This window comes from Danio rerio, chromosome 23 (assembly GCF_052040795.2).
Source record: "Danio rerio strain M-AB ecotype USA chromosome 23, GRCz13ab, whole genome shotgun sequence".
Classification (NCBI taxonomy): Eukaryota; Metazoa; Chordata; class Actinopteri; order Cypriniformes; family Danionidae; genus Danio; species Danio rerio.
The window spans coordinates 10752096-10778890 of NC_141043.1; the positions used below are offsets into that span (position 1 = coordinate 10752096).

Genomic DNA, 26795 nt, shown 5'->3' on the forward strand with positions numbered 1-26795 from the left:
ATTACAATGTTTTTATAATTTACGACACTTTAACGCCATTCACATGGGGTGTCAGCGCTTCCCATTCACTTTGAATGGGTGACATCAGGCGTTGCCGAACTGCATTGTGGATCCGTCAGCGCCTCTTCAGAGGCGTTGCTCGCTGCAGAAGTTGGGACTAGCTCAACGGAAGCATCAGCCAATCAGATAACTGTATGCAAATTCACCAGCTAGACAGTGGCCTATTGCTGACTGAATTTCATTGGCTGACACTGCTTTGACGATCGCGGCAGCCCCAACTTCAGACACGCCTTAAGTCAAGCGTTGACGCTGAAGCCCCATGTGAATGGGGCGTAAAAAATGTCATAAAAGTCAATTTTTCTAACTTTTCAAGGTTGAAAGTTGTTGGAAAAAAGATCAAGCACCGATAATACAATTCAAATGAATAAATAAACAGGGAAAAATGAAAACAGGAATCACAAAATGCAAAAAACTGCTAATTATTTTTAATAGTGTAGAACAGACAGAAATACAAACAACATGTACATGAGTACTGCAGAATAATTAAACATAATTTCTATATTCAATTTCACTTCTAGCTCTGTAAATGATAAATAATGTAATGTGCTCATGTCTGGTGAGTGTGTCAGGCTGTGTTTCTCTAATCCTCCAGTGTTTCTGCTCCAGGGCCCCCGTGTCCCCTGACATGTGCCCTCCACATCCTGTCTGCACTCACTCTCTCATGGCCTGTGTTTGCTCCACACGACTCTTCTTACCCCTCACTCGCTCACTCTAATCGGATTGTATAATTTCCCCTCTCCACCTGATACTCTTTTTCTAGACTTTTCTCATTCTTCTCTTTGCCCTTCCCCATATCATCTTCCATTCATTTTGTTTTACGCTTATTATCTCAGCAATGATTAACTTCAAATACCTCTTATCTTCTTATTCTACGTCCCGTGATTCGGCCATATTTATCAGACCAGTGAAAGTCAAAACATACGATCACATGTGTAATCATTAAAGAGAATAAGGCAAAAAGACAAAGGTACAAGTGTAAGCTACATGATGAAAAAACTTACAATAAAAATTTTGAAATTAGTGGTTGTGTCTAAAGAGGCAATAAGTTTCTGGTTAATCACAAAAATATATGCTTATATAGGAAAGAGCAGTGAAAAAAGTAACATTTTTCATAACAACCTAATTTGTAAAGATAATGCTTTTAGCACAAATATATTTTTGCTGTGGTTACTGATACCGTGGTCACATTAGAGTTTGAGCTTGCGAAATTCTGTTGTACGGCACTGGGAAAAGGGGCGGGATTAAACATGATGATTAGATATTTAAAAAAATGAGCGATTGGTCCATTTTTTAAATTTCTGTCCAGATAGGTCATGTTTTGATCCTCGATTGGTCTCACGCAGACGCAGTCATATGATGCAATTTCGAAGGTCAGAGTTCACCAAGCTTGAACTTTGCAACACAGCGAACTGTGAAACATGTCGCACGAGCTTATGTTTCCAGACTGATGCATTCACGTGAGTATGAATGGAAGTCTATGAGCAGAAAAGTCCAGTGTGACCACAGCTTAACTCTCAACTGTGTTCAATCAAAATAAAGTGTTATTTTGTATCAATGTAGAACAACTCTAATGTAACTTCACTTTAAACGAAAGTTGGGGCAGGGATGAAAGTAACACATTTTCAATATTTGCTAGATTTACTGGCCTAATCTTGTTTATTTGATATGTATCTGACTATTACCTTGTTAATGCGTCATCTGCAAACATATTTTGACCTTTATTTTTGCAAAAAGTATATAGAGTTGAAGTCAGAATTATTAGCCCCCCTGAATTATTAGCCCCCCTGTTTATTTCTTTCCCCAATTTGTGTTTAAGAGAGTGATTTTTCACACATTTCTAAACATAATAGTTTTAATAACTAATTTCAAATAACTGATTTATTTTATGTTTGCCATGATGATAGTAAATTATATTTTTCTAGATATTTTCAAAAGCAATCCAACAATGCAATATGTTAACATTTTTTACATTTTTAAATACTTTTTTTTATTATTGGCAATATGCACTAATCCTAAAAACATATAAGTCAAAACACTGCAAACTAATGTGGAAGTGAAAAATAAGGCATGTCTATTAGCAGTGGGACATACTGTAAGTGTTACTCTCGTCCCCACATGAACTCTTGCCATTTAAACCTGATTGACTTTTAAACTGAAATACTTCAAACTCAAGGATGTGTTATTGCACTAAATAACCTGTAGATAAATTTTTAGTGTGACACATAAAAAGAGAAACCCAACTAAATGAAAAAAGAACCACTAGAATAATAAACTTTTTGCACATAAAAACAGAAATTTAGAACTAACCGCGGGACACGGTCCCGAAATCAGATGATATTTGGCTGCTCCATCAAGGGTTGCATGCTGCATTGCTAGCCTGGAAAGCAAATGTTGTCAGTGCTTCAAGAAAATCACTTTGATACTTTCATCCCAACTTATAGCTACTAACAGGAGACTTACTAGGCCTATATCAGTGGAGTAGACAGAGCTAATAATCACATTTGCTATGCTTTGCTAGCTGCAACTGTCTGAATAGTGGAACACCCTGTACTTTATCTTGAATAATGTAAACAACAAAACTCCAAGTCCGCATGAACTAGTGGATAGTGGAAAACACTGAAGCAAAATCCAGGTGTAATTGTAAAATTGGTTTCCCCTGTATGTAAATTATAATTTTACACATTTTTTACACATTTAACATTTACTGTAATATATTTAAACATTTAATGACACAGCATAATGTACAGTGTGTTATAGTGTTACTTATTAGTAGGCCTGCACATTTGCACAATATATGGGCTTTCAGTGCTTCACGTTCATTGCTTTCTGTTTGTACAGCTTGTGGACTGAATTCATCACTTAAGGTCATTCATTTTAATCACGCAGCGTTTGAAAGTGTTTATTAGCCTATTTGGCTAAAGGAACAAACTTGTTACACAAATGAGTCTGGAATGTGTTATATGGGTCCTAGCTAAAGGTGCTGTATAGGCTAATTAGAAGAACTTAGCATGTTTTCAAAAATGCATTAAAAAGCGACATTTTATGTATAATAATAGTTTTTTTAATACAGTATATGAATGGAACTGCAGAAGTAACTCCACTAGTGACCACTAGATGTCGATATTACGTTTTTAATAGTTCTGAATGTCACTTTTTGGCGGGCAAATATACAGTCCACTGACTTTCATACTAGTTTCTGAAGAAAATGCAAATAATTGAAATACATTGTTAGTTTATACTGTTTGTTTTTGCATATGCATCTATTAGGACATAATCGTGGACTTCAAAATAGTAATAAATTGATCTAATTCACATGCTAATTGCAATTGCAATTGCAAAGGTGTATAAATATATTTACATATTCTTTTTTATATTTATTTATTGGTGTTGCCAGTGCCAGTTTTGTATTTGAGTGGTATGGGCATAACATAATATAATATAATATAATATAATATAATATAATATAATATAATATAATATAATATAATATAATATAATATAATAATGTAAATGATAAAACCATAGTTAAAGGTTTTTAAAACCTTGAAAACCCCAAAGTTGTCCCATCCCATCTGAGAAGAGACTGAGAATGATGGCAAAGGTTGGAGCGAATGCCTTTAACAGAGATCATAATAATTTTTTTATTTTTTATTTTTGGTTTGTTTTATTGCTGAGCTACCGAAAAAGCATACTGAACTTAAACGTTTCAATTACATGCTTACAAATGAATCAGATTTAAAAATATATATAAATAGTGTATCTTGACAGATAGAGGACAATACAAAAGACGTCACATGGAATCACATTACATAACTATATTAAGTTCAAAATAAAGTTAGAAGATATATACTGCATTAGTTAATATAAATCAATGTTTTCTGGTTATTATTTTAATATATTAAATAAATAAGGAAATTACCCATGGCAACTTTAATGTAAAAGTTTGGTATATTTACCTTCGACCCACCACTCAATCAAGTTTGGTTTTTAGCCCTTGTTAAGAATGATGTTACAGAGCAGCGCAACATTCAGGCGCGTCTAATTTGCATTCCGTCCAATCAGCTCTCGATATGTCAGGATGCAGCCAATGAGAAAAGCTTGCTTCCAGTAACAACATTCCACGGTGTTCTTTTCCCGCCGTAACTCCACCCACACCGCCAGACTGTGAGTTTAGTGAGAGTAAAGAAAACAAGACCATCAGTAGTCGAGTGCCTCTCCATTGAATCACTGGGAATGTAGCCCATGACATCTTTCAGGAAAACCTTCTTAGCTGGAATATTCTCCAACAACATGAACAAGGTAAAAATAAATTCTCATTCAGTATGCCTAACGTTATAGATGTATTTATAAATGCAGAATATGAAGAAACATACATAAGTTGGTATAATTAAGCTGTCTAGTAAGCACTTTTCTTTTCTATCATATGTTATCGTAAACATGTTGTATATTTAATACAAACACACTTGTAAACAATGATGTTTCCCTCTGTTACATGTAGTAATATCCTATAGACGAGAGTTTTTTGATAACTTTCTTACATTTAAGTGACTCTAGGTTGTTTTTGAACTTGTAAACAAGAACCAAGACTTTCTGTTATCTCATAAACACTTGTAAAACATGTGCTTTGGAAGTTTTCCTTGTATTAATGCTGCCTTCTCGGTGTCCACGCTTTCCATGTTCTCTATAGTGACAGACAGCATGAAACATGTCAGAGGAGATGTGTAACGGCACGAGGAGAGTCTATTTTCTTGTTTGTAGGATCACACGACTTTCGTTACCGCAAATGAAAACCCTTGTAAAGCTCTTAAAAGTTTTATCACTCTGCTAATTAAGTCTGGCAAGAACTAATTTGAGTCCTGCGTTTGAGTTTGTGTTTACTGCGTTTCGTCGTCGATGAAAGAAACGCATACCTTCTGGTTTTTCCGCACTCTTTGCCAGGGGTGAAGCTGCACTGAAAATTAGAGCAGAAAGAAACAGTCATCATATGACTTCACGAGCTGGTAACTAATAGTTACTGCGTCATCATGCATTAAGCGCCTCACTAGAGACAACGGGTTGTGTTTCAAAACATAGTGCGCTCACTAAATAGACAGCAAGAGTTTGTTAACCTGTACAATGAGTTTTCGTTAGTTTTAATAAACGTTGCCTATTATTAATATAAAATAATAATAGCACATTCTGTTCACAATTCAGTACAGCAATGGCCAAGATACAATCTATAAAAAGTTCTTATTCATTCATTTTCCTTCAGCTTAGTCCCTTTATTCATCAGGGGTCGCCACAGCGGAATGAACCACCAACTTATCCAGCATATGTTTTACACAGGAGATGCCCTTTCAGCTGCAACCTATACACTCTCACATGCACACACATACACTTCGGCAAGTTTAGTTCATTTAATACACCTATACAGCATGAACATGAGGAGAACATCTAAACTCCACACAAAAATGCCAACTGACCCAGTCGGGACTCGAACCAGCAACCCTCTTGCTGTAAGGGGACAGTGCTAACCACTGAGCCACCGTGCCGCCCCGGTTCTTATTTATTTATTATTATTAAAAAAATTAATAAATAAATAAAATTTTATATATATATATATATATATATATATATATATATATATATATATATATATATATATATATATATATATATATATATATATATATATATATATATATATATAATATTGATTTATTTTTATTATGCAAAGAGATGCATATAAACTACATTGAAACATACAGAGAGGGATAAACAAAACAGATACATATACAGGCAGGTGTTTGTGTGTGTGTGTGTGTGTGTGTGTGTGTGTGTGTGTGTGTGCGTGTGTGTGTGTGTGTGTGTGTGTGTGTGTGTGTGTGTGTGTGTGTGTGTGTGTGTACATGTAAAGGTACTGCATAGACATGTCACAGTACATAAATAAGAAAACAAAAAATACAAATACTGTACATACAACATGCATATATTAAGCATGTTAATATGGTCATAACTCTTAAAAACTAAAGTGAATCATATCGATAGAAATAAAACAAAACAAAGCAAAACCAATCAGTGGTATGAAATTACAACAATGATAGTAATGTAACAATGAGTGTAATGATACAATGTAATGATAAAAATGAAAGTAAAAATAGAAAACAACTAGAACAACAACAATAATAATAATAATAACAATGTAATAAAAGTAAAAATTATAACAATTGAATAATAACACCACCACCAACTCTACTTCACCAATTACTACTGCTTTTATTATTTATCTTTAATATATTATGATCTGACCTGTTTATATATATTTATTTTATGAGCAAAAAAAATAACACTCAAACATGTTTATGATGATTTACTGAAGACTTCTAATATGTCAGTCAGGGTAACAGTTTATACCAAGATATCTTGTCAGCCGTTTTTAAATAGTTTGATAAAATATCGAAAGACCAGGATTACAGTGCAACACTAGAATCATTAATTTTGTTAGGTCATGTATTATTTTATATACATTAAAAAGTATGGGTCAGAAAATAATACAGGTGTGTTTAATTTTTGCATAAATGCTGGATGATTTTTTTATTTTTATTTATTTTTATTTTCTTCAACTCTCCTATTTAAACCATTAAAGTTGGCACCTCCATTAATTAAACTTTCTATATCAATTAATCAAAAAGGGATATCTCATCCTTGACAATTAAAGTGAATTGTTAGTGAACTGTTTTTTACATTGTAGTTAATACCACACTGTTATCACAACTCATAACACGTTTTCACAATGTATTTTCAACATCTTTTAGTACTATACAGTGCTTAGCATAAATAGGTACACTCCTTACAAATCTATCTTTTAAATTAATATTTTTTATAGGAAGCTTTAGAATATTATATTTTTGCATACATTAGATTAGTCAGTACTGAAGCCAAGTCTGGAGCTTATCTAACAAAATAACTTACGGTAACAGTCCAAAAACCAGTACACCCAAATTTATATGTTATAGAAGAATATTAAATACACATTAAACAAAAGAAGAAAAATCAAGAGAAGCAAAAAAAAAATGAAAAATTCAGTTGAAATTTTGTAGTTTGTAATTTTTTTTCAATATTTTGCTGGAATTTATTCATTCATTCATTCATTCATTCATTCATTCATTCATTCATTTTCGTTTCAGCTTAGTCCCTTTATTGACTTTATTAACTTATCCAGCACATGTTCTATGCAGTTGATGCCCTTCCAGCTGCAACCCATCACTGGGAAATGAATTTAATTAAATTATCCTTCAGTTTCTAAATATGCTTGGTGACTGAAATATTAATTTAATAAATATATCTGTTTAATAAATCTGTTTTGTTTAAATGCATCAAAATACATTGCCAATATTTACTGTGAAATGGATAAAAATATTCATTTTCAAAATGGGGTGTACTCAATTATGCTGAGCACTGTCTATACTGTAGAAGTAATTAAAATATTATTGTAGGCTAAATACCTTGTTAACACTGTGATGTTATTGCGAGAAGAGGAAAAATATGTCAAAAGTTACTCAAACTCATTAAATGATCTTTCAAAATGCATATTAAATATGTTCCAGAGTTGCAGTTTCCACAGCTAAACAGTTTAATGACGTGCAGAATGTCAATGAAAGCAGTTTTTGTAGCTGCTGTGCTGAGGATGCAGTGTTGTAAGTCAGTGGATCTGGTGTGGGATCATCTGTAAAGCTCTGAATCTGGCTAAACAGCCATTAAATTTAACCACAATTTTTGCGAACGCAAGAACAGCTTTAATTTTCAATGCGCCGGTTGCTTGTTAGTGCAGAGTAAATAGCTGATATGATTTGCCATCTACACGATAATTACCATCTGCAGTCTTTTTCTCTTTCTCGTGCTCTTTCTATCCATTTATCAGACCTCGCACATCCATCTGAATACACAAACCACATACAACTCAAACTTTATTATATCACACTCCAACAGTTAAGTCTATAAATCGGCCTACTTGAAGAATAACGCTGTTTACCTTACAGAAAAAGAGTTATAGATGTGTAAGTGAGCACTACAATAGATGCATCACCAAGCAACACACTGTCATAATTCTTTCTGTTGATTTTAGAGCAGTAAAAAAAACTTGCCTGTAATTACTATGTGATATAAGCCATAATCAGGGGGATTTCTTTACAAGCATATTGAGCCATTTATGTAGAGTCATAAAATGAGTGCGGTTACTGATTAGTGTGTTTTACTTGGTCCTTTCTGAAGTTTCATGTTTCAGATCGTATTGAGATGCTCAATCACAACAGTCAGAGACCGACCGCCACGGTTAGATTATAGTGTGCGAACGTTTACTGACATGAAGGTTCACATAAGAGTCACGCCACAGGAATTCCTGATAAATAATCGGACGTGCGTGAGCGGGATTGTGTTTTATCTTTATATATTTGTATCGGGTCGCCTCGAAGTCTTTCCCGCAGCTTTCTCTCGGGGCTAAATATAGGAAGGACAACATTGTGCAGTAGTAAGTTCTTGATAACACTAAAAGGCTGCTGTGTGATTAGTGTGTGAAGTCTCAGTGACAGGTTTACAAGAGGAAGCGAGAATAATAACTCACGACACAATAGGATGGGCAGATTAGCTCGTCATATCCTGAGGATGCAGGGCTGGAACTATCGTGGAAGGTTACATCTTGAGCCAATGAAGGGTATATACAGGGATCATGGTGTTAAATTTAATACATTTTCAGATGGATAAAATATTTTTCTGTGTGTTTAAAGCTGGACAAAATTAGGTTTTCATTAAGAGGGTCTTTAAAATCTTATTTCAAAACAGGAAAACCTTTATTGAATTATATTAACACTATTGATCTCGAAGCAGAAGAGGAATAAAGCATTTTTTATTATTCATTCATTAATATTTTTTTTTAACTTAGTCCCTTTATTTATCAGGGGTTGCCACAGCGGAATGAACCGCCAACTTATTCAGCATATGTTTTACACAGCGGATGCCCTTCCAGCTGAAACCCAGTACCTCTTTACTTCAGCAACTTCACTAGCTTCCTGTTAAGTCACGTAGTGATTTTAAGACCTTGATTTTAACTATAAAGCAAGAGCAAGCACCTGACTACATTTTGAGCTGGTAACTCTCGCCACTAGCACTTGTGGTCTTTGTTCTTCAGCTGGACTTTTGCTGTATTAATCACACTGTAAACTAAAGACCATGGGTGGTAGAGCTTTTTTGTACAGTGCGCCTAAGTTATGGAATGGTCTACCCATCAGCATCAGGAATGTTGCTTCTCTGGACTGTTTTAAGAAACTTTCTTAAGACTGAACTTTTTACCGTTGCTTTTAACTTGGATTGATTATTTTTGTCAATTTAATCATTCAATTTTATTGTTCATATTTTATTGTCATGTCGTGAGGTTTTTACTGTTTTTGTATTATTGTTCTGCTTTGTTACTTTGTATGCCTTGTAGCGCTTTGGGTCTGAGAAAAGCGCACTATAAATAAAATGAATTGTTATCATTATTCCAACTCAACTTGTGTATGCTGCGATGTGACTATCACGGACAAATACATTGCGATTTGATGCTGTAAAGCTATATTTTGGATGTCTTTCAGTGCAAACAGTCTGCAGTGTTGTTAATCACAAAAGTGCAGGATAAATTAAGATATTAAGAAGAGTCATTAGCATATTTTGCCTGCTACTAATATACGTCAACAAGATTAAAGTATACATTTGCTAAATTCCTCCCTGCCCGCAACAAACTAACATATGGAAAGACCAATCAAAACAGACTTCGCCAACTGACTAATCAGAGCAAAGTTGGCTTATGGAGGTTTACAGACCTTAAAGGCATAGTTTACCCAAAAGCGATAATTGTTAGGAATTACTCACCCTTATGTCGTTCCAAACCCCCAAGAGCACTGTTCATTATCAGACTACAAATTAAGATATTATAGAATAAATCTAAGAGCTCCCTGATCCTCTACAGGCTCCTACAAGGTCCAGACAAATACCAAAAAAATTCCTCAAAGTAGACCGTTAAGTGGTTCAATTTTAAGGACAAAATTAAAGATTTTTTAACAGTGTCTTCTCCTCAGTGGCAGTACTGGGTGCATGTTAATAAGCTATGTGCATTGATGAATACCCTGGATGGCCGTGTGTGACTTCCTCTGTTTGAAAAAAAAAGATCACAGGCACATCCAAGGTGTACGTTACATTTTTTTGGGTGATTTGAAGTGATTCAAGCAAAACGTACTGAAATCATTCTAAAATTTCAGTGCCAGCAGCAGTGCCAGTTCTTTGGCCACGAGGGCCGGTGTCCCTAGCTGCTTGCACTTTCAGCAGTCGCACTTTTTCATTTATTTATTTATTTACCTCAATTTTTTTTTTCATTATTTTGCAGCAGCTCCGCTCTTTTTATTTTCACGCAGCCCCACGAGCAAAATGCAGCCTGCAGTCATTTGACTCCAAACAGCGGCACCTTAGAGAATATAAGAATTCGAATAATTAATTTTAATGAATATTACACCTGCTCAATAACAATCAGACGATTCACTACATTAATAAATCTGACATAACTTGATCAGAAATCCAAAAAGTGGAGGAAAAAAAAGTCTTGCAGTTGTGATTTTGCCTATTGTTGGTGTCCCTGGGTGAAATCCACCGAAAGCTTCCATCACCCATAGAGCTGGGTGAAACTCTGAAAGAATCTAGTTGACTCAGACATGGCTCCAAATGAATCAACGCTGGTTTTTAGCTCTCTTAAAGCACATAAACACAGTTATTCTCTCAATAAAATCCATGTGAACCATTTAGCAATGAAACTACAGTCACCGGGAAGACAGAAGCCCCGCCTATGATGCAAATCCACGTCCATTGCTCAGTGAATAAGAGGAAGAAAGTTTTATTCGGCTTTGTTTTTAAAATTATTAAATGCATATTCTGGGAAAATGACAATGTTTTCTGACATTATGTGCGTTAAACTTACTGTAGGGCACTACAAGACAATGTCACTTTAAAACACCACATGGCTTGCTATGAACGCTATCTCACGGCAATTCATAACTTTGATTTGGTGCTTTAATGTAATTTTAAACTCTCATTCGTACAATTTAGGATGATTTGTCCCAATGATCATCCCCCAATGACGGTTGGGTGTAAGGGTGAAGTTTGGTGCTGCCTCCTTTTAAAAAATCATACATTTTCATATGATTGAACTTGTCCAAATTCTAATGAATTTGCCACTGAACTGAATAAAAAAAAAAAAAAAACTTACATTTCTTTGTGAGATCAGGCTGGACCTGCTGTTTAAGATCTTTTTCTATACAAATTTTTACCACATCAACAAGTTTTAACTGGTTACTTCTTTGTCATTTTAACTTGAGTTTACCATATATAGATTGTAGGCACAACCAAACTTGATTGCTTATCAATATACAACATAATTCAGAAGGATGGGAATGAAGCATTCAATAAATAATTAAGTGCCTAAAGCCCGGCTCTCACTGTGCAAATTATGATAATAATTCTTTACATTTTCTAGCTTTTCAGACTGTCAAGATCCCCATGTTACATTGTAAGATTTAACTTTTTGTCATAATCTCAGACTCAGTGACAATCAAGACGCACCAAACACAAACACAACCAAGCGTCATCTTGATTACGACGTCATCAATCCATGACACATTTAATAAACTGTGTTCTGAAATGACAGTTTCTTATAGCTAACATAAACAATCTGTTGCGTTCATTTTGCTCATACTAACATACCTTGTTATTAATAGCATTTAAACATTTCCCCAAATCAGTTTGAAGTTTTTGTGCTGATTGCGTCATCAGGTTCATCGCTCCTGTTGGTTCTTGGTTTGGAGCTTATCGTATGGTCGTATCGTAGAGTCATTAATTGTATTAAATCTTTGGACACTTCCAGAATTGCCATTAATTGGTTTCTGGTCAACATGTCCAACAAACAATCAAAGACCACAGATATTAGCCTATAGGAATCTTTACAAAATTTGTGTCAGACGACCAAACTTATGACCAAAATGATGAAGTGTGTGCCAGGTTTAACCTAATGTAAAGTTTAGCAGAAAGAGAAACTCCTCCTTCAGCAAACTCCTCCTATTCTCCAAAAATGATTAGTCATCTTTTAATATTGAATACAATATTTAATATATTCATTTTGAGCAATTGTAGTAGCTTACATGTTCATTATGCATGCAGAATGGTTTGTTGGGAATAGGGTTTTGTTTTGGTCATTGCGTTGTTTGTTTGTCATGGAGATATATTTGATTAGCACAGGAAGTATGTAATGGCGCTGCGCTGACTTCATCACTGGAACAGGCAGTCTCTGTTCTTCCACTGCCTGTCCCACCCTACACACACATACACACACTTAAATTCACACACATGCTTCCCCTTTACCAGCCCTCGGTGAGGACGAGGAGGGAGGCTATAACACTCTTTTAAACTCCCCCGGTTGAGATACTCACTTTTTATTAGCCCTGAAAGGTTGGTGCACTGCACTCTCAAGGATGCTGTTCTGCAGATGTGAATGCCGCCAAAAACTATAAGGCTCGCTGTCAGACTTTTTTTGGACATCGAAATGGGCAAAAGTGTGTATGGGATCAATTTAGCGGGTTATACTTGGAAACTCTTTTTATTTGGCGATACTGCAGGCCATTAAGTGTACTGCAGGCAGTTGCTGATTAAATCTGACTGGATTCGATTCCTCAAACATACTCAAAGCGAAAGTATCTTCTGTTTTTGATTAAAAGTAGAAAATAAGTTTGAAATAGATTTGTGGTAATATAATGATTATAAACATCAATTAACAACAATGTTGATTATGAATATCTAAATTTGTGCTGTACTTTTCCTCTCAATCCTCTCTTAGAAAAAGTTTCTGGGTCCAAATGTCCTGCCATATGCTGAACAGGAACAACAGATGATACAAATTTATGCTCACTGTTTGCTGTAACACTATTAAAAATCATGATTGTAGTAAAGTTTATGTCCGTGCCTAGTGACTAATCGCTGATGCTCATACAGTCAATCGTCTTTTATATATTTGTTGAAATAATAATGTCTAGGATGCATATTTTTTTTAGTGTCCCCCATGATTTAATAAAACAAATTAGCTTTATATGACTAAACAGTGGTTATAATTGACTATCAAGAGTCTTATTTTCTGTGATTTAGTGAATTTATTTAATGTTGTGTTTTACTCTAATGGTGTTTAAATAAAACTGAGCAGAATCTATGGTGTATGTGATTATTGGTTATACTTTATGGTCAGGCCACTTCCGATAAATTATAGTTTATATAATGTGTGTCTGTTTTATTACCTCTGTTATTATGTTGGTTATCAGCAGGGCCAGACAGAATAAGTGGACATTATTTTCTATTTTTGTGCAGATCCGCAGATTTATGTGGAATGGTTTTGAGAGTATAGTAATTTAAAAACATAAAAATAAACATGAGATAAAAATTACTTTTATTTAAGGTTTACAATGCAAATCCAATTATGTTTGGTAAACAAAGCCAGTCTCTCATATAATATATCTACTAACTGCGACTATTCTACTACTATTATATTCTACTAACTACTATAATATCTACTAAAATAGAAAAAATTACTTTATAAACTTTTTTGTATATAAATCATTTAAACATTTGCATATTGTTGTTCAGTAATAATACTGAAATTAATATAATATCTGAATAATTCTACATTTACACAAATTTACATACAGCTGAAGTCAGATTTATTAGCCCCCCTGAATTATTAGCACCCCTGTTTATTTTTTCCCCAATTTCTGTTTAACGGAGAAAAGATTTCTTCAACACATTTCTAAACATAATAGTTTTAATAACTCATTTCTAATAACAGATTTGTTTTATCTTTGCCTTGATGACAGTAAATAATATTTTACTTGATATTTTTCAAGACACTTCTATACAGCTTAAAGTGACATTTAAAGGCTTAACTAGGCTAATTAGGGTAACTATGCAGGTTAGGCTAATTAGGCAAGTTATTGTATAAGGATGGCTTGTTCTTTAGACTATTAGGAAAAATATATAGCTTAAAGGAGCTAATCATTTGTCCTTAAAATGGCTTTTAAAAATTAAAAACTGCTTTTATTGTAGCCGAAATCAAACAAGTATGATTTTTTCAGAAGAAAAAATATCAAACATACTGTGAAAATGTCCTTGCTCTGTTAAACATAATTTGGGAAATATTTAAAAAATAAATAAAAAATCAAAGGGGGGCTAATAATATTGACTTAAACTGTAAGTGAATATATAGACTCAATAATGGACTAAAAAACCTGTGGATTTATGTGAGCGCAGATTCCATGTGGGCCAATTATCAGTACTATTTAAGGTACATTAAGCCACCACCAACGTTACAAAGTAAGTCATTATATAACTTAAATAAAGTAAGTGGTCATAATTTGTAAAGTAAACAGGCACTGATATGCCAATCTGCACTTCTTTTGCACCTTTATTTGACAGGACAGTTGAGCGGGAGAGAGAGGGGAATTGGATGGGGAAATGTCCATGAGCCGGGATTTGAACTCGGGACACCCGGACCGCTGTTGCACTATATGCCAGTGCACTAAACACTGGGCTATCGCGCCAACCAATCTCAATTTTTTTACAATAAATTTTTGGCAACCACAGTTAACGATTTTTACTGTAGATTTGTCAGGATATTTTTAACCCTTTAACTGTGTGGTTGATTTATTTTCCATTGGTTATCATTGAAACAAAAAATCTCAAAATTGGCTTAGAGAAGTGTCAGGAACACTATTAAACCAAAGAAATTATTAGAGTAAAAATGAAAAGGTTAAACCAGAATCTGAATAGCAATACCATTATATCATTATGTCTGAGAGTTTTGCAAATGCAGAAGGTCTCCAAAAAAATCTATAATCTGCAATGGAAGAAATGCTTCAGTTGCATTGAACGCCACTATAAACACCTCGCTGGGACACTTTGGGAAGCAAATCTAATTCCTCTGGCATAAATAGCACTTATTCAGCAAGTGCAGGTTATAGCAGCAATTAATCAGGTGCTCACATATTCCTTCATTGGCTCATCACACAAGGACTCGGTTCCCCTCGTCATGTTTATTCTTCTGGTTTTCTCAAACTTTTTTTGCACCGGCTTACCAACCTTCATTGTTTCTATGATTTGAGAATATAATGGGTAGCATCTGTTGGTAGACCACCAGGGCTGCAGGCATGATTTAGTGATTGATAATGTGGTATTTTGCAGATGTTTCTTTGTTTATTGTTCTCCACAGGAGACCGATGGCAGAGACGGTCTCCCTGGTACACCCTGGGCATTAATGCCAGTCTGATTGGGGAACATCTGTGGCGAGGTCTTAGACATTCTGTGGGCTGTTTCTACTGGAATCTTTACCTTAGAGCTCTAAATTCTTCACCATCTGGCTCCACTAACAAATCTGCAGTGGTTTTAATGACATCCTTGATTTAGATCTTCTTCTACAACATTGTTTTATGTCTCAGGGGTAAATTTGGATTGAAGTTTTCTGTGTCTGTCTATGATTTTTTTAATTACATTAAAAAAGCTATTTATATATTTAGTGACTTGAATACACCACAATGAATGTTACAATTGTTATGAAAGCTTTAAAGGAAGAAATTACATAAATTAAATCACATCGAAGAAAAAGCCTCAAAAAGAAAACGATCTTAAATGATTTGTTAGATAGCCTGTGTGTATATTTGAATGACAAGGCAAGACTAATCAGCAGTGACTCCTTAAAATACCACAAAAGATTTGTTTTATATTGTTTTTCACTACACCTGCCCCGATAGCTATTTTTTGTTGTTTGATATATTGCACCAAAATCTATTGCGATAAATTATATTATTGTCATTTTAAGACCATTTAATTCCACTCATTACATAGTGCCAGAATGACACTATAAAAGCAACAAAATGTTTTGTTCTCTAAAATATTGAATATAATTATAGCAATTTGAACAAGTTACTAATTAAGCATTGGAATCAGAATGTGAAAACAAATATTCTCATTCACATAAACAATAATAAATGTTTATGCAAGGTAACAAGAACTAAAAAAAGTTATGTTTAACAATAACATTTTGGAATAGTCATTTTAGACTTTTAGGGCCCTATCATACACCCGGCGCCAGACGCAACGTAATTGTTGCTTGTTAGTTTCATCTCAGCGCAAGAGTCGAGCGGCGCTTCTGGTGTGCGACCTGCTTTAGGGTGCATTGCTGGTGCGTTGCTATTTTGAGGAACAATAATAGACTGTTCAATAGACCAGCAGAGAAGAGGACTTAAGTCTAGCACAGAGCGCGTTAGTTTTGCGCCTCGCTTAAACATTGCTTAATACACACAGAATGTACAGCAATACGCAAATATCTTTACAGATGATAAAGTATAAAAGGTATAACAAATTTTTTTTTTCTAGCCTACATAATATAAAAACCACTGCTTTCATGCCTTCTTCACCTCTGGGGGCTTTTTCAGTTTATTTACGACAATTTACTTTTGTATAATGCTATTGTTATTAGCAGTATTATTTAAAATATGCATATTTGTATTTGTTTCATTAAAAACAAGCTTAGATTTGCTCACCTGTCAGGTTTTAGACCATATGGGCATAGCATGTGTATTAGGATATAACTCAGTTTTTTGAGCACAGTTTTAGTATTATTGTTCTTTTATTTGTTTGCTGAAAACTAGAACTGAATTTAGAAATAGTTTTGAAACAAATATTTGCACTTAACAAACTCAAAAATTAATTATGTATAGGCTCATGGATGTCTGTGCATACAGCACGTTTCCCTGTCCTCAAGAGGGAAAGTGAAAGTAAAGAATATGGAGGCTCATCTCTCATTCTCGCGCTGTAGATGCTGTTTATCTGTTTTCTCTCTAGTGAAGTGTTCAGTTTTTACACTTACAAAGTGCGCCATGTAAATAGCATACGCTCTATGGCGCTGCACAATTGACTCTTAAAGGGATTCGGAGATGAGACTCTGATTGGTTTATTCTCAAAACACACCTATTACTCATTAAGAGAATAAACTCAACCCTGTTAGACCATGCGCCTTGGCAGAAAATGTATTTTTCCTTCCTTAAAATAGCAAAAGTGGATTCAGACATGCCCTTAATGCTTTTGCGTCCTGCGATTTGCACTTTGTGCCTGGCTCGTCAAAATAAAGCCCTTAAAGTGTCACACTAGATCTATTAAAGTTGTTAGGTACTCAAATATGCAATAGTTATAGCAATCAGCTAAAATGTTGCTTACATTGGTTTTTATTAGGTGGTATTTTTTGCATCACCAAAAAATGACTGAGGTCAAGTCTATGTTTTGTGTGATACATCAATATATTTATTATTGCGACAGGTATATTTATATGTTTTTATTTTATGACTAGGCTAGGATTTTAACTTTGTAAAAAGTCATGCGTTGTGACTTTTTAAAAGTATAGTTATATTTTTTCATTTGGAAAAAATGACAATACAGGGAGGGAAATAAGTATTAAACACGACACGTTTTTTCTGTGAATACTATTTTTAAAAGATCTGTTGATATTAAACCTTTTTTTGGCAAAAAACAAAAAAAAACAATACAAACATAAAACTAAAACAAACAAAAAAATAATCTGTTAAATGAGTTATTTGTAATAACCATGGAGTGACACAAGTATTTGAGTTTTCTATTGGATTCATGTCAGCTGATTGACTGGGCCTTTCTACAGCTCAATTTTATTTCTCCTTAAGATTTAATAATTTTCTTGGCTGTGTTTTGTATCATTGTTTTACGGAAATATCCACCCTGGTTTCATCTTCATCATCCTGATAATGTAGATGTTAAATTTAAGCAGCTAACTGTAATTTACAATGACGAAGGGCAGAGGATTGCTGAGTAACTACTGAGAGATTTCAGCTGCTGTCTGGGCTTTCACTCCCTTTCTACACCTCCCTTTCTTCATGTGTTCAATACTTTTTCCCTGCATTATTTCATTTTATTATGCAAAACTTAATTTGTAAACTAATTAATATGTTTTTTTAGATATATGAATTTATTTGGTTGTTACCAACATGCAGTGAAAAATTCAAGTCAATAGCACCTTTAGAAATATGTTTTCTGAAAAGTAGTGAAGTGTTCTGTTCAATATATTTCCCCCACTGTATATTTGAAATGATGTTTTTCTTTTATATCATATGAAATAAAATCGATAAAAAGCAATAACAATTTAGCACATAGATCTTAAGCAAAATTTTTAAAAGCTTGTGCCATTGTCAATGACCTCTAAATGTCAGTCAGATGTTCAGAGCTGCATGTTCTGAGTTGATCTGGGACACAAAGTTGGGTTCATGGCAGGATATCATGGCACACAATGTGGGCATCTGTTTAAGCTGGAGCTATTAATGGAAGAGAAGAGAGTGCAAAGGTGAAGAATTATGGCAAAATTGGTATGTGGGTGTGCGTTTTCCCAAAATACGGGCTCGACTGTTGCTCTGCCGTTTCTACGTCTGTTTACATCCAGATTGTCAGTTCAATTCCTCTTCTATTCTTTCATATGGGGCTGAACGGGAGGGTTTTCTCTTTCTCAAAGGCTTTCCTTTTTGCTAGAGAGCTTTGGCATGCTGTTCTGGATGGCTAAAATTAAGTGAACAGTCCTTCCTTGTCTTTGCTCCATGCCCTGGGGGCTGTCTCTACCCCTGCTGCCCGCTCTTGGCACACTGTGGGCCGGGCAGCAGGGGTAGTCTGTTAGCGGCTGGTTCAGTCACACCTCAGAGAGCCAGAGCTGAGAGACGTGCTCCTGCACACTCACTTTAAAGGGTGCTTTACTAGTGCAGGTAATGGAGTGCTGATTAGTCTCGTCATTTGGGTCTCTCGTGGACTTTAGCACTGGAAAGGTAAGCTTTATAATGCATGTTATCTTTCCACATTGCTAGAAAGCCTGCTTATGCTAATTGGTGGTGAATTATGTAAGCAGTGACATGAATGTTAGTTTCGGTTGTGTCAGGTGACATTCTCATTTTCTTTCTGAGCTTTTAAAGTGTGTTTATGTGAGTTGAAGCAGCATTTTGTTATTTCATTCCATTTATGCTTTTAGTTTAACTGCAAAACTGCTTCATTAATGTATGAAAAATACTTAAATCTGTGATTAAACTTAGAGATAGTTGACTCAAATGAATTCTTTTTCATAATTTACTTGTCCTCTACTTGTTTCCAAATCTGTTTGAGTTTCTTTATTCTGTTGACACAAAAGAAGATATCACTGACTTCCGTTGTTTTTTTTTTTCCTACTTTGGAAGTCAATTATTTTTCAACATTCTTCAGAATATCTTGTTTTGTGTTTAACAGAGGAAATACATTAATAAAATTTAGAAACACTTGTGTGAGGAAATGTTCATTTTTTGGGGTAAATATCTTTGTAAGAATGATATTTAATCATCTTCCACAATAATTCATTATGCTTATATTTTTATATTTCTACATAAATCTTTATATGTGATTCGATTGAATAATTTGATCTGTATTTTTGACCTTCCTTTGGTTAATCATCAAGGTATGTAATTGATACCTTTTTTTAATTTTTTGTCCAAATTATTTAATATTTTCAGTAGTATCTGACATATTTGTGAGTCCCATAATATAATCAAAAAGTTTTTGCTGAATATTTAGGTGTTCTAAAACCGATAAAGCAGACCAAACTGTACAGTAAGTCGCAGAGATTTCTATAACACCACCAAAACTCACCCTGGGGTGGATTTCAGAAAACCATCGTAAGCCAAATAAGGTCGCAAGTTGCGCCGTTACAAACTGTTTGTTGAGCTGTAGAAGCATAGTTCCTGGTTGTGTTCGATTCCACGTTATCCCCCCATATGCCCTATTCATTTAGAACGTTCCAACATTTAAACTTGGAATGATAAAAATATATATAATAAAGTCATCTCTCTCTGGTGTAATTTGGTTTCAAAGTATTTTTTTGCAGTTCAGTTTTAGTGATCTTCATATTGACAATTTTGCCCACTTTGCAGTGCATTTTGAAAGCCTTTTGCCATTTTGACCACAGCCATGGCTCATGACGAAAGCTATTGGTGACCTATTAAAGCATTAATTTTCATTACATATAGCATATGTTAATGCTATTATTTTATGGTGGTTTATTTGTTAACAAATGTATCTGTACCGTATATGACATGAGCCTGTTGGTTAAAACATTTTTGCAGTGGCTTGAATGTGTCAACTTTATTTAAATAAAATTAAATAAAAAAATTAAATAAATAAGATCTTACTTAATAATAACAACAACAATAAAATAATAATAATAATAATCATCATTAAGTAGTATTTTTCTTAATGTCAAAAATAGCCCACTGTAAATTACAACCATTAATTAATTATATAATTTATATATGAGATTAAATATGTGTTAGCTAAGTGGTTTTATGTTTTAGAATAGAATATGGAATGTTCTCAATAATATTCGTAAAGGAAACATAGGCCCTATATGTGCCATTTATATATATTTTAATTAATTTGGAAAAGAGTGCATGCAAAACTAATAGTGGATTTTTTTTAAACTGTGTGCGTGTAAAACAATATAATCTGCACAAAAAAGTATGGGGTTTTTCTCTATAGAAGTTGTAACTCTGCCCTGTTTAAAACATTATTATGGACGTTTTATGTTGTAACACTTGTCACTACATCGTTCATTTCCCAAACCATGCGTCGTACTATGATAGTTTAGAGTTATATTGTTGTTTTTGGAAACGCACCCCTGACTGACCTGATGGTGAATGAAATCACTCATAACTCCTAAACTGCTTTATATAGACTCAGAGAACTTATACATCATAGCAAACATTTGCTCAACATGTACAAAAGAGTTCAATATCTGTCCAATGTTTGGAAGTTTTTTGGAAGTATTTTTCTTTGGATCCTGGAAAATCAAAGTTAATTGTATTATATCCCATTCACGGGATTATACAGTGTTACAAATAAATGGGGCCACCTAAAATGACTTTACTCTTGAACAGAATGAAATGATTTCTGAAAACTCATGAATACACATAGAGGCTCAGTCTGTTCACTCATGAAAAGAGATGCAGGTGCATTTTTTATGGTCATGTAGTTTGTGAATGGGTTCCAGTCAATAAGTTGCCAAGTGGTTGTTATGGTATTCTGGGTGGATTGCTGGATTATTATGTGGCTAAAGTGTTCTGGGTGGTAACTATGGTGTTGTTATGTATATATTATGGCATATTGATGATTCCAATCCAGTGCAAATAAGTCAAACAGTTTGCAATTGTTATTGTTTACTATTATTCAAATAATCTGCATCCTAATCTGAAATCAATCTAATCCTCTCAATTGACTTTGTATTGGGAAGCAGCCTCCGGGTCATTTCTGACTTATAACAATATATAAACAATGCTTTAAAGCTGCTTTGAGACCAGGTAACCTGTTAACTAGCTAAAATTCCAGAAGTATGTTTCAATAACCTCTGAAAAAAAAGAGAATTTAAGAACACAAAAGTAGAGCGTTATGGTATGCTCACTGAAGAGAAATGTCATTTGTGACAGGAAACGTTCATCTTTTAACTATGTCAAAGTATAGTTTCATTAATGCTAACCAGAGATGAAGAAAGTTATAGAGAATACTTTTTATTTGTCTGTATCAGTGGCCCTTTTACTTACTCCTTTTGTTGGAGAAATGTTCCACACCAAACCCTGGCCTGACTTAAGAAACTTTAATACTTACAACTTTTTGATTATTTGTTTGTTTTTTATGAAATGAAGGTGGGGCAAGCTGGTCGAAAGCCATATTAGCTACTATATCTAAAGCACTCACAAACACAACATTACTGCATAGCTTTCTGCTTTATCCACATTCTACCAAGCTGCATACTATCAAAATTACAGCTTAGCTAACAGAATTATATAACTTCATTTGCATGTTTGACTTATCAGTGACTAATTGTGTACTGCACACATACTGAGGGATAGGATGCAATTTTACCCATTCCTTCTTCTGATGTCCACTTTTAAAGGGCACCTATTTTACGCCTTTTTCAAGATTTAAGATAAGTCTTTTGTGTCTCCAGAATGTGTCTGTAAAGTTTCAGCTTAAATCACCCATTAGATTATTTATTATACCTTTCAGAATGTTAGATTTTCGGCTCTGAACACAATGTAGCTGTTTTTACTGCCTGTGCTTTTAATGCTAGTTCTCTATGCCCACCATTCCCACGTGTCTGTCAGACTGTCTTCGGCTGCGTCAGATAAACAGCACAGCCACAGACATGAAGGAAGCAGATCTCACGTAACGTTTGTGAGAAATACTACAGTAAGAACTTTACCAATGATTATTTGATGTATTTGTAGTGGAGTTGCAACGAGGAGTCACACACAGTGTGGTTACAAAGTTCACGCACGCACACAGACACACAGCATGCGCTTTTACCTTTGCACTGTTTTTGTGCACAAATGTGACAGGATACACATTAATATCCACTGATGTATGGATATCCGTTATGTTAATGTACAAAATAAACCTGATTTAACGTTCACAAACCGGGGTTGAAGCGTCTTCTTATATAATTGTACTGACACACAGCTTGTGATAAAGACAGTAAAATCGCTGTAATTCATTACAAACATGCTCCATTTTAAAAACGTTTTAAATTTGTAAAACTCATTCTTGATCACATTTGATGATGATTGATGATCACAGAGAGCTCAACAGATCTTTTAATCCCGGTTGTTTTCCACACGTCCTGTCTTGTTGATATGATTATACAGTCTGATCTCACAAGAAAACATAAGTATTTTACTTTCGGAAGTTTAGAGTTTAATCGTTTGAAAATGTACAATTTTTAAAAAAGGCGTGGCACCCAACCCACCCCTAAACCCAACCGTCATTGGGTGATGAGCAAATTATACTAAATTGTACGAATTAGATTTGTACGAATTGATACGATTTAGCCACTAAATCAATAAGTTATGAATTGTCTGGAGATAGCATTGAATTATTGAAATATGCGTTGCTAAGAGACATGTTAATACGCGGCTGTCTATCAAGTCAGTCACTCCTACATCACGATGCGGTGTGCCTCAAAATGGGAGTGATTTTGATCTTATTTTAATGTCTAAAAATTCAAAAAAAGAGACTTATTTTCTTTATATTTTCTTTATATAACCCCAATATGACACTCAAAAAAAAATTGTTGAATGAACATGCTCTAATCGTGGCACCCTTTATGCATCTAATCCAATCAAGTAAACTTGAGCTTTGAACATGTTGTATGAACACAAAGCACATTTGTAGATAAAACATGGTTTCAATATGTCAGTCTAACTTCTTTGCAACTAATTGACTCAAAATGTTTGTATTGTGTTATTCTAATTAAAATGATTCTAATTTACTCAATGTAACACTAAAGCTTTACTTAAACAAAATTATGTCTTGTTAAATCAGCTAGTACATTTCTTGTTCAATGTTGTTGTTTAAATTCATTCATTCATTTATTCATCCAACTTATCCAGCTAGTTTTTTTACACAGCGGATGCCCTTCCAGCCGCAACCCATCTGGGTTGCATTCACACACACACTACAGACAATTTAGCTTACCCAATTCACCTGTACCACATGTCTTTGGACTGTGGGGGAAACCAGAGCACCTGGAGGAAACCCACGTAAAGGCAGGGAGAACATGCAAACTCCACACAGAAACGCCAACTGAGCCAAGGTTCGAACCAGTGACCTTCTTGCTGTGAGGCGAACGTGCTACCCACTGCGCCACTGCGTCGCCCTGTTGTTTAAATTACATTTTTTAAATGACAATACTATGAAGCAAGATTTAAAATTAAGTAATTCAACACAAAAAAGACAGAAAATATGTTATATATATATATGTATATTCTTTTATTATAGCCTTTAGCAGGCACCAATCACATTTAAACAAATTTCTTCTTTAATATTCTGTTACAAAATGTTATATAATATCCAGAATTGTAATATGTAATATAAAATGTATAAGAAACAATTAGCCAACAAAATAACCTTGGCTCTTAAGAAAACTGATCCCCAAGCAATACCTGTAGGACGTTAACATCATTTTTTTTTTATCAATTGAGTTTAAACAGCTTTCTTCACTTTGGTACTCCTATTCAAAATGTAAAAGTATAAAATGTATAGGAAACATATAGCCAACAACATAACATGCATAACATTCAAGCTCTTGGGAAAACCAATTCCCAAACTGTGCCGAAAACACGCGGTGATACTTCTTCTTGTTGTTTTCGTATGGTGACATCCAAACGCACTACCGCCACCTACTGATATGCGCGAAGTGACTCTCCAGAGTGAGAGTTGTCGATTTGAAGCGTCTCAGTCTCATTGAATCAACATGTTCTGATCAAATTCATTTGATTATTTCTTGATTCAGTTTCAAATAACATGAATTAATCATTTAACATACGTAAACTTGATTTGTTCTTTTTAATCTGACAAATTTTTATTTTGTAAATCCAATACATGCCTAGTTGACTTTTTTGAGTGTAGAAACACTATACCTACACATAATCCTATCCTGTTGCATATGTTAAGCTTGTTTGCAGTACACCATGTACCACAATAAACCTTGTTTTGTTTTTATTATAAGGCAGAAATAATGAAGAAACAGCTTCCCTCAATAGAAAAATCAATGTAGATGGTTGAGTCTGCCCCTCCCCTGCCACTCCAGATGTGTGTGTGACCTAAATGCACTCTGTCTCTGCAGAACTGCTTCATTAAAGTCTAAATAATTAATTCATTATTCATTTTACTTCAGCTTAGTCCATTATTTATCAGGGGTTGCCACAATAGAATGAACCGATAACTATTCCAGCATATGTTTTATGCAGTGAATGCCCTTCCAGCCGCAACCCAGTACTGGGAAACAGCTACACATTCATTTATACACACACACATATACACTACGGCCAATTTTTAGCTTATTTAATAAACCTATGGAGCATGTCTTTGGACTTGTGGGGAAAACCGTAGCACCCAAAAACCCATGCAAACACAGGAAGAACATGCAAATTCCACACAGAAATGCCAACTGGCCCAATCAGGGCTTAAACCAGCAACCTTCTTGCTTTGAAGCAACAGTGGTAACCACTAAGCCACTGTACTGTCCTAAAATCTAAATAATTAAGCTTGATCATTTTATTAAACATGTTTTTAAACTATATACATTTTTTATCAGCTTAGCACATTTTCATCTAGATTTTTAATATGTTTTGATTATTTTGGACATTTTTAGATGTCATTGACCCTTGGCTGAAGCTTAGGAAAATGAATGGAGTGAGCTCAGGGAAAACAGGCTGAAATTAGAAGAAAGAGAGGAAATCCAAGCATTAAGGAGCTGTAAAAGAGAAAGGGAAAAGCAGCTGATGATTTTTCATTAGGGTGGGCTTACTGAACTCCTGCAGCAGCCAAGCAAACCACCGTGATCTGGCCCAGATTTTCTCTCTTGCTTACTCTGAGAGAAATAACACAAGACAATAAGGTTGCATTAACAGCGGACTTTTAAAGCCGTGGATGTTTAAATGGGTCACTTAGAGGCATAACACATAATGTTTGTCATGAGGCTCTTTTACAGGGCATGGCTAATGCTTGAAGCAGCTGATCTTGAATGTTTGCTTAAAAGTCAGGGAAAGATACTTATTAAGCAATTATAGTCTGTCATTAGCATTTCTCAAGCATCTTAGTCATGCTGAAGAAGTCTTCTGTCACTTGTGTACAATCAAAGGAACAAGCTGTTATGACCCTATTAATGTGACATCTCAAAAGCTATTTCTTTGTCTAAAAATGTCAATAAGAGTTACGCGCAAAACTTGAATATCGCATGAAACATTCGAGAATAATGCACCCCTCAAATTATTTAAAGAGGGCAAAATCGTCACTTCCTGATAACCTGCACCAAATATTTAAAGGAGTAATGGAATTTGCTGTGGTAGGAGAAGCCATTGTTAGCCTTCTTTCTTAATAATAAATTACTTGCGCTTCAGAAGACGAATCCCTAACACAAAGTGGTGGCTTTTGGAGGCGTGAGAGCGCTCTTTGGGATCACAGCCGCTCCAGACAATTCTGTGTGGTAATGATACTGCCACTTTTGATGACTGACTTTGGCTTGAGCATTTTAGATTGACCAAAACTGCTTTTCAGATGTCTTGCATTATGGACGATCTGCTGGTGTGTGGCCATTTGTGGTATCATATTAACTTTATCCAGTGTATGTGTTTCCATAGTCCATAGTTCCATAGTTTAGGCACATTTTTTCTTATCGGATAAAACGTTTATCCTACTCACTTGTGCACATACGTTTTTGCATCCACATTTATGAGCATCTTGGCATTTCATACAAGCATTTTATTTTTCCAATATTCCAAAATTTGGTGAATGGAAACAGCTAATGTGACGGCAGTGACAGACACAACTAACAAACTCTTTGGGAATTTTCATAGATTTTCATAGTTTTGCACTGAAATAATGTCCCAAACCTGGTCCTATTTCTACCAATTATTTATTATAAAACGTTCATAAAAATGTCTTTTACATGAGACAGGATTAACATTATTATTTGTAACTACATTATGTGCAGTCCGATTGCTAGGGTGTTGCTGTGTGAATAGTAGAAGGTTTGATGGCTGCATGATTATGATGGTCTAAGT

The 26795-nt window shown here is 34.6% G+C and overlaps 1 protein-coding gene across 15 annotated transcripts in view; it reads left to right on the forward strand.

The window, feature by feature from the left end:
• Positions 1-26795, forward strand: part of tns2a (tensin 2a) — a 117509-nt gene that overhangs the window by 13330 nt on the left and 77384 nt on the right. For 5 of the 15 annotated variants that reach the window (XM_087306605.1, XM_087306608.1, XM_087306612.1 and 2 more), the window contains exon 1: positions 4260-4359. The exons of 6 other annotated variants lie outside the window; for them this stretch is intronic. Coding sequence is in view for 3 of the 9 variants with exons in the window: in XM_087306612.1 (XP_087162738.1) it covers positions 4303-4359 (57 nt within the window). In the remaining 6 variants the exon portion in view is untranslated. Of the gene's footprint in view, positions 1-4259; positions 4360-18565; positions 18984-26795 lie in introns of those variants that run through there. 4 more of the 15 variants (XM_087306615.1, XM_087306616.1, XM_087306610.1 and 1 more) reach the window with 3 other exon arrangements.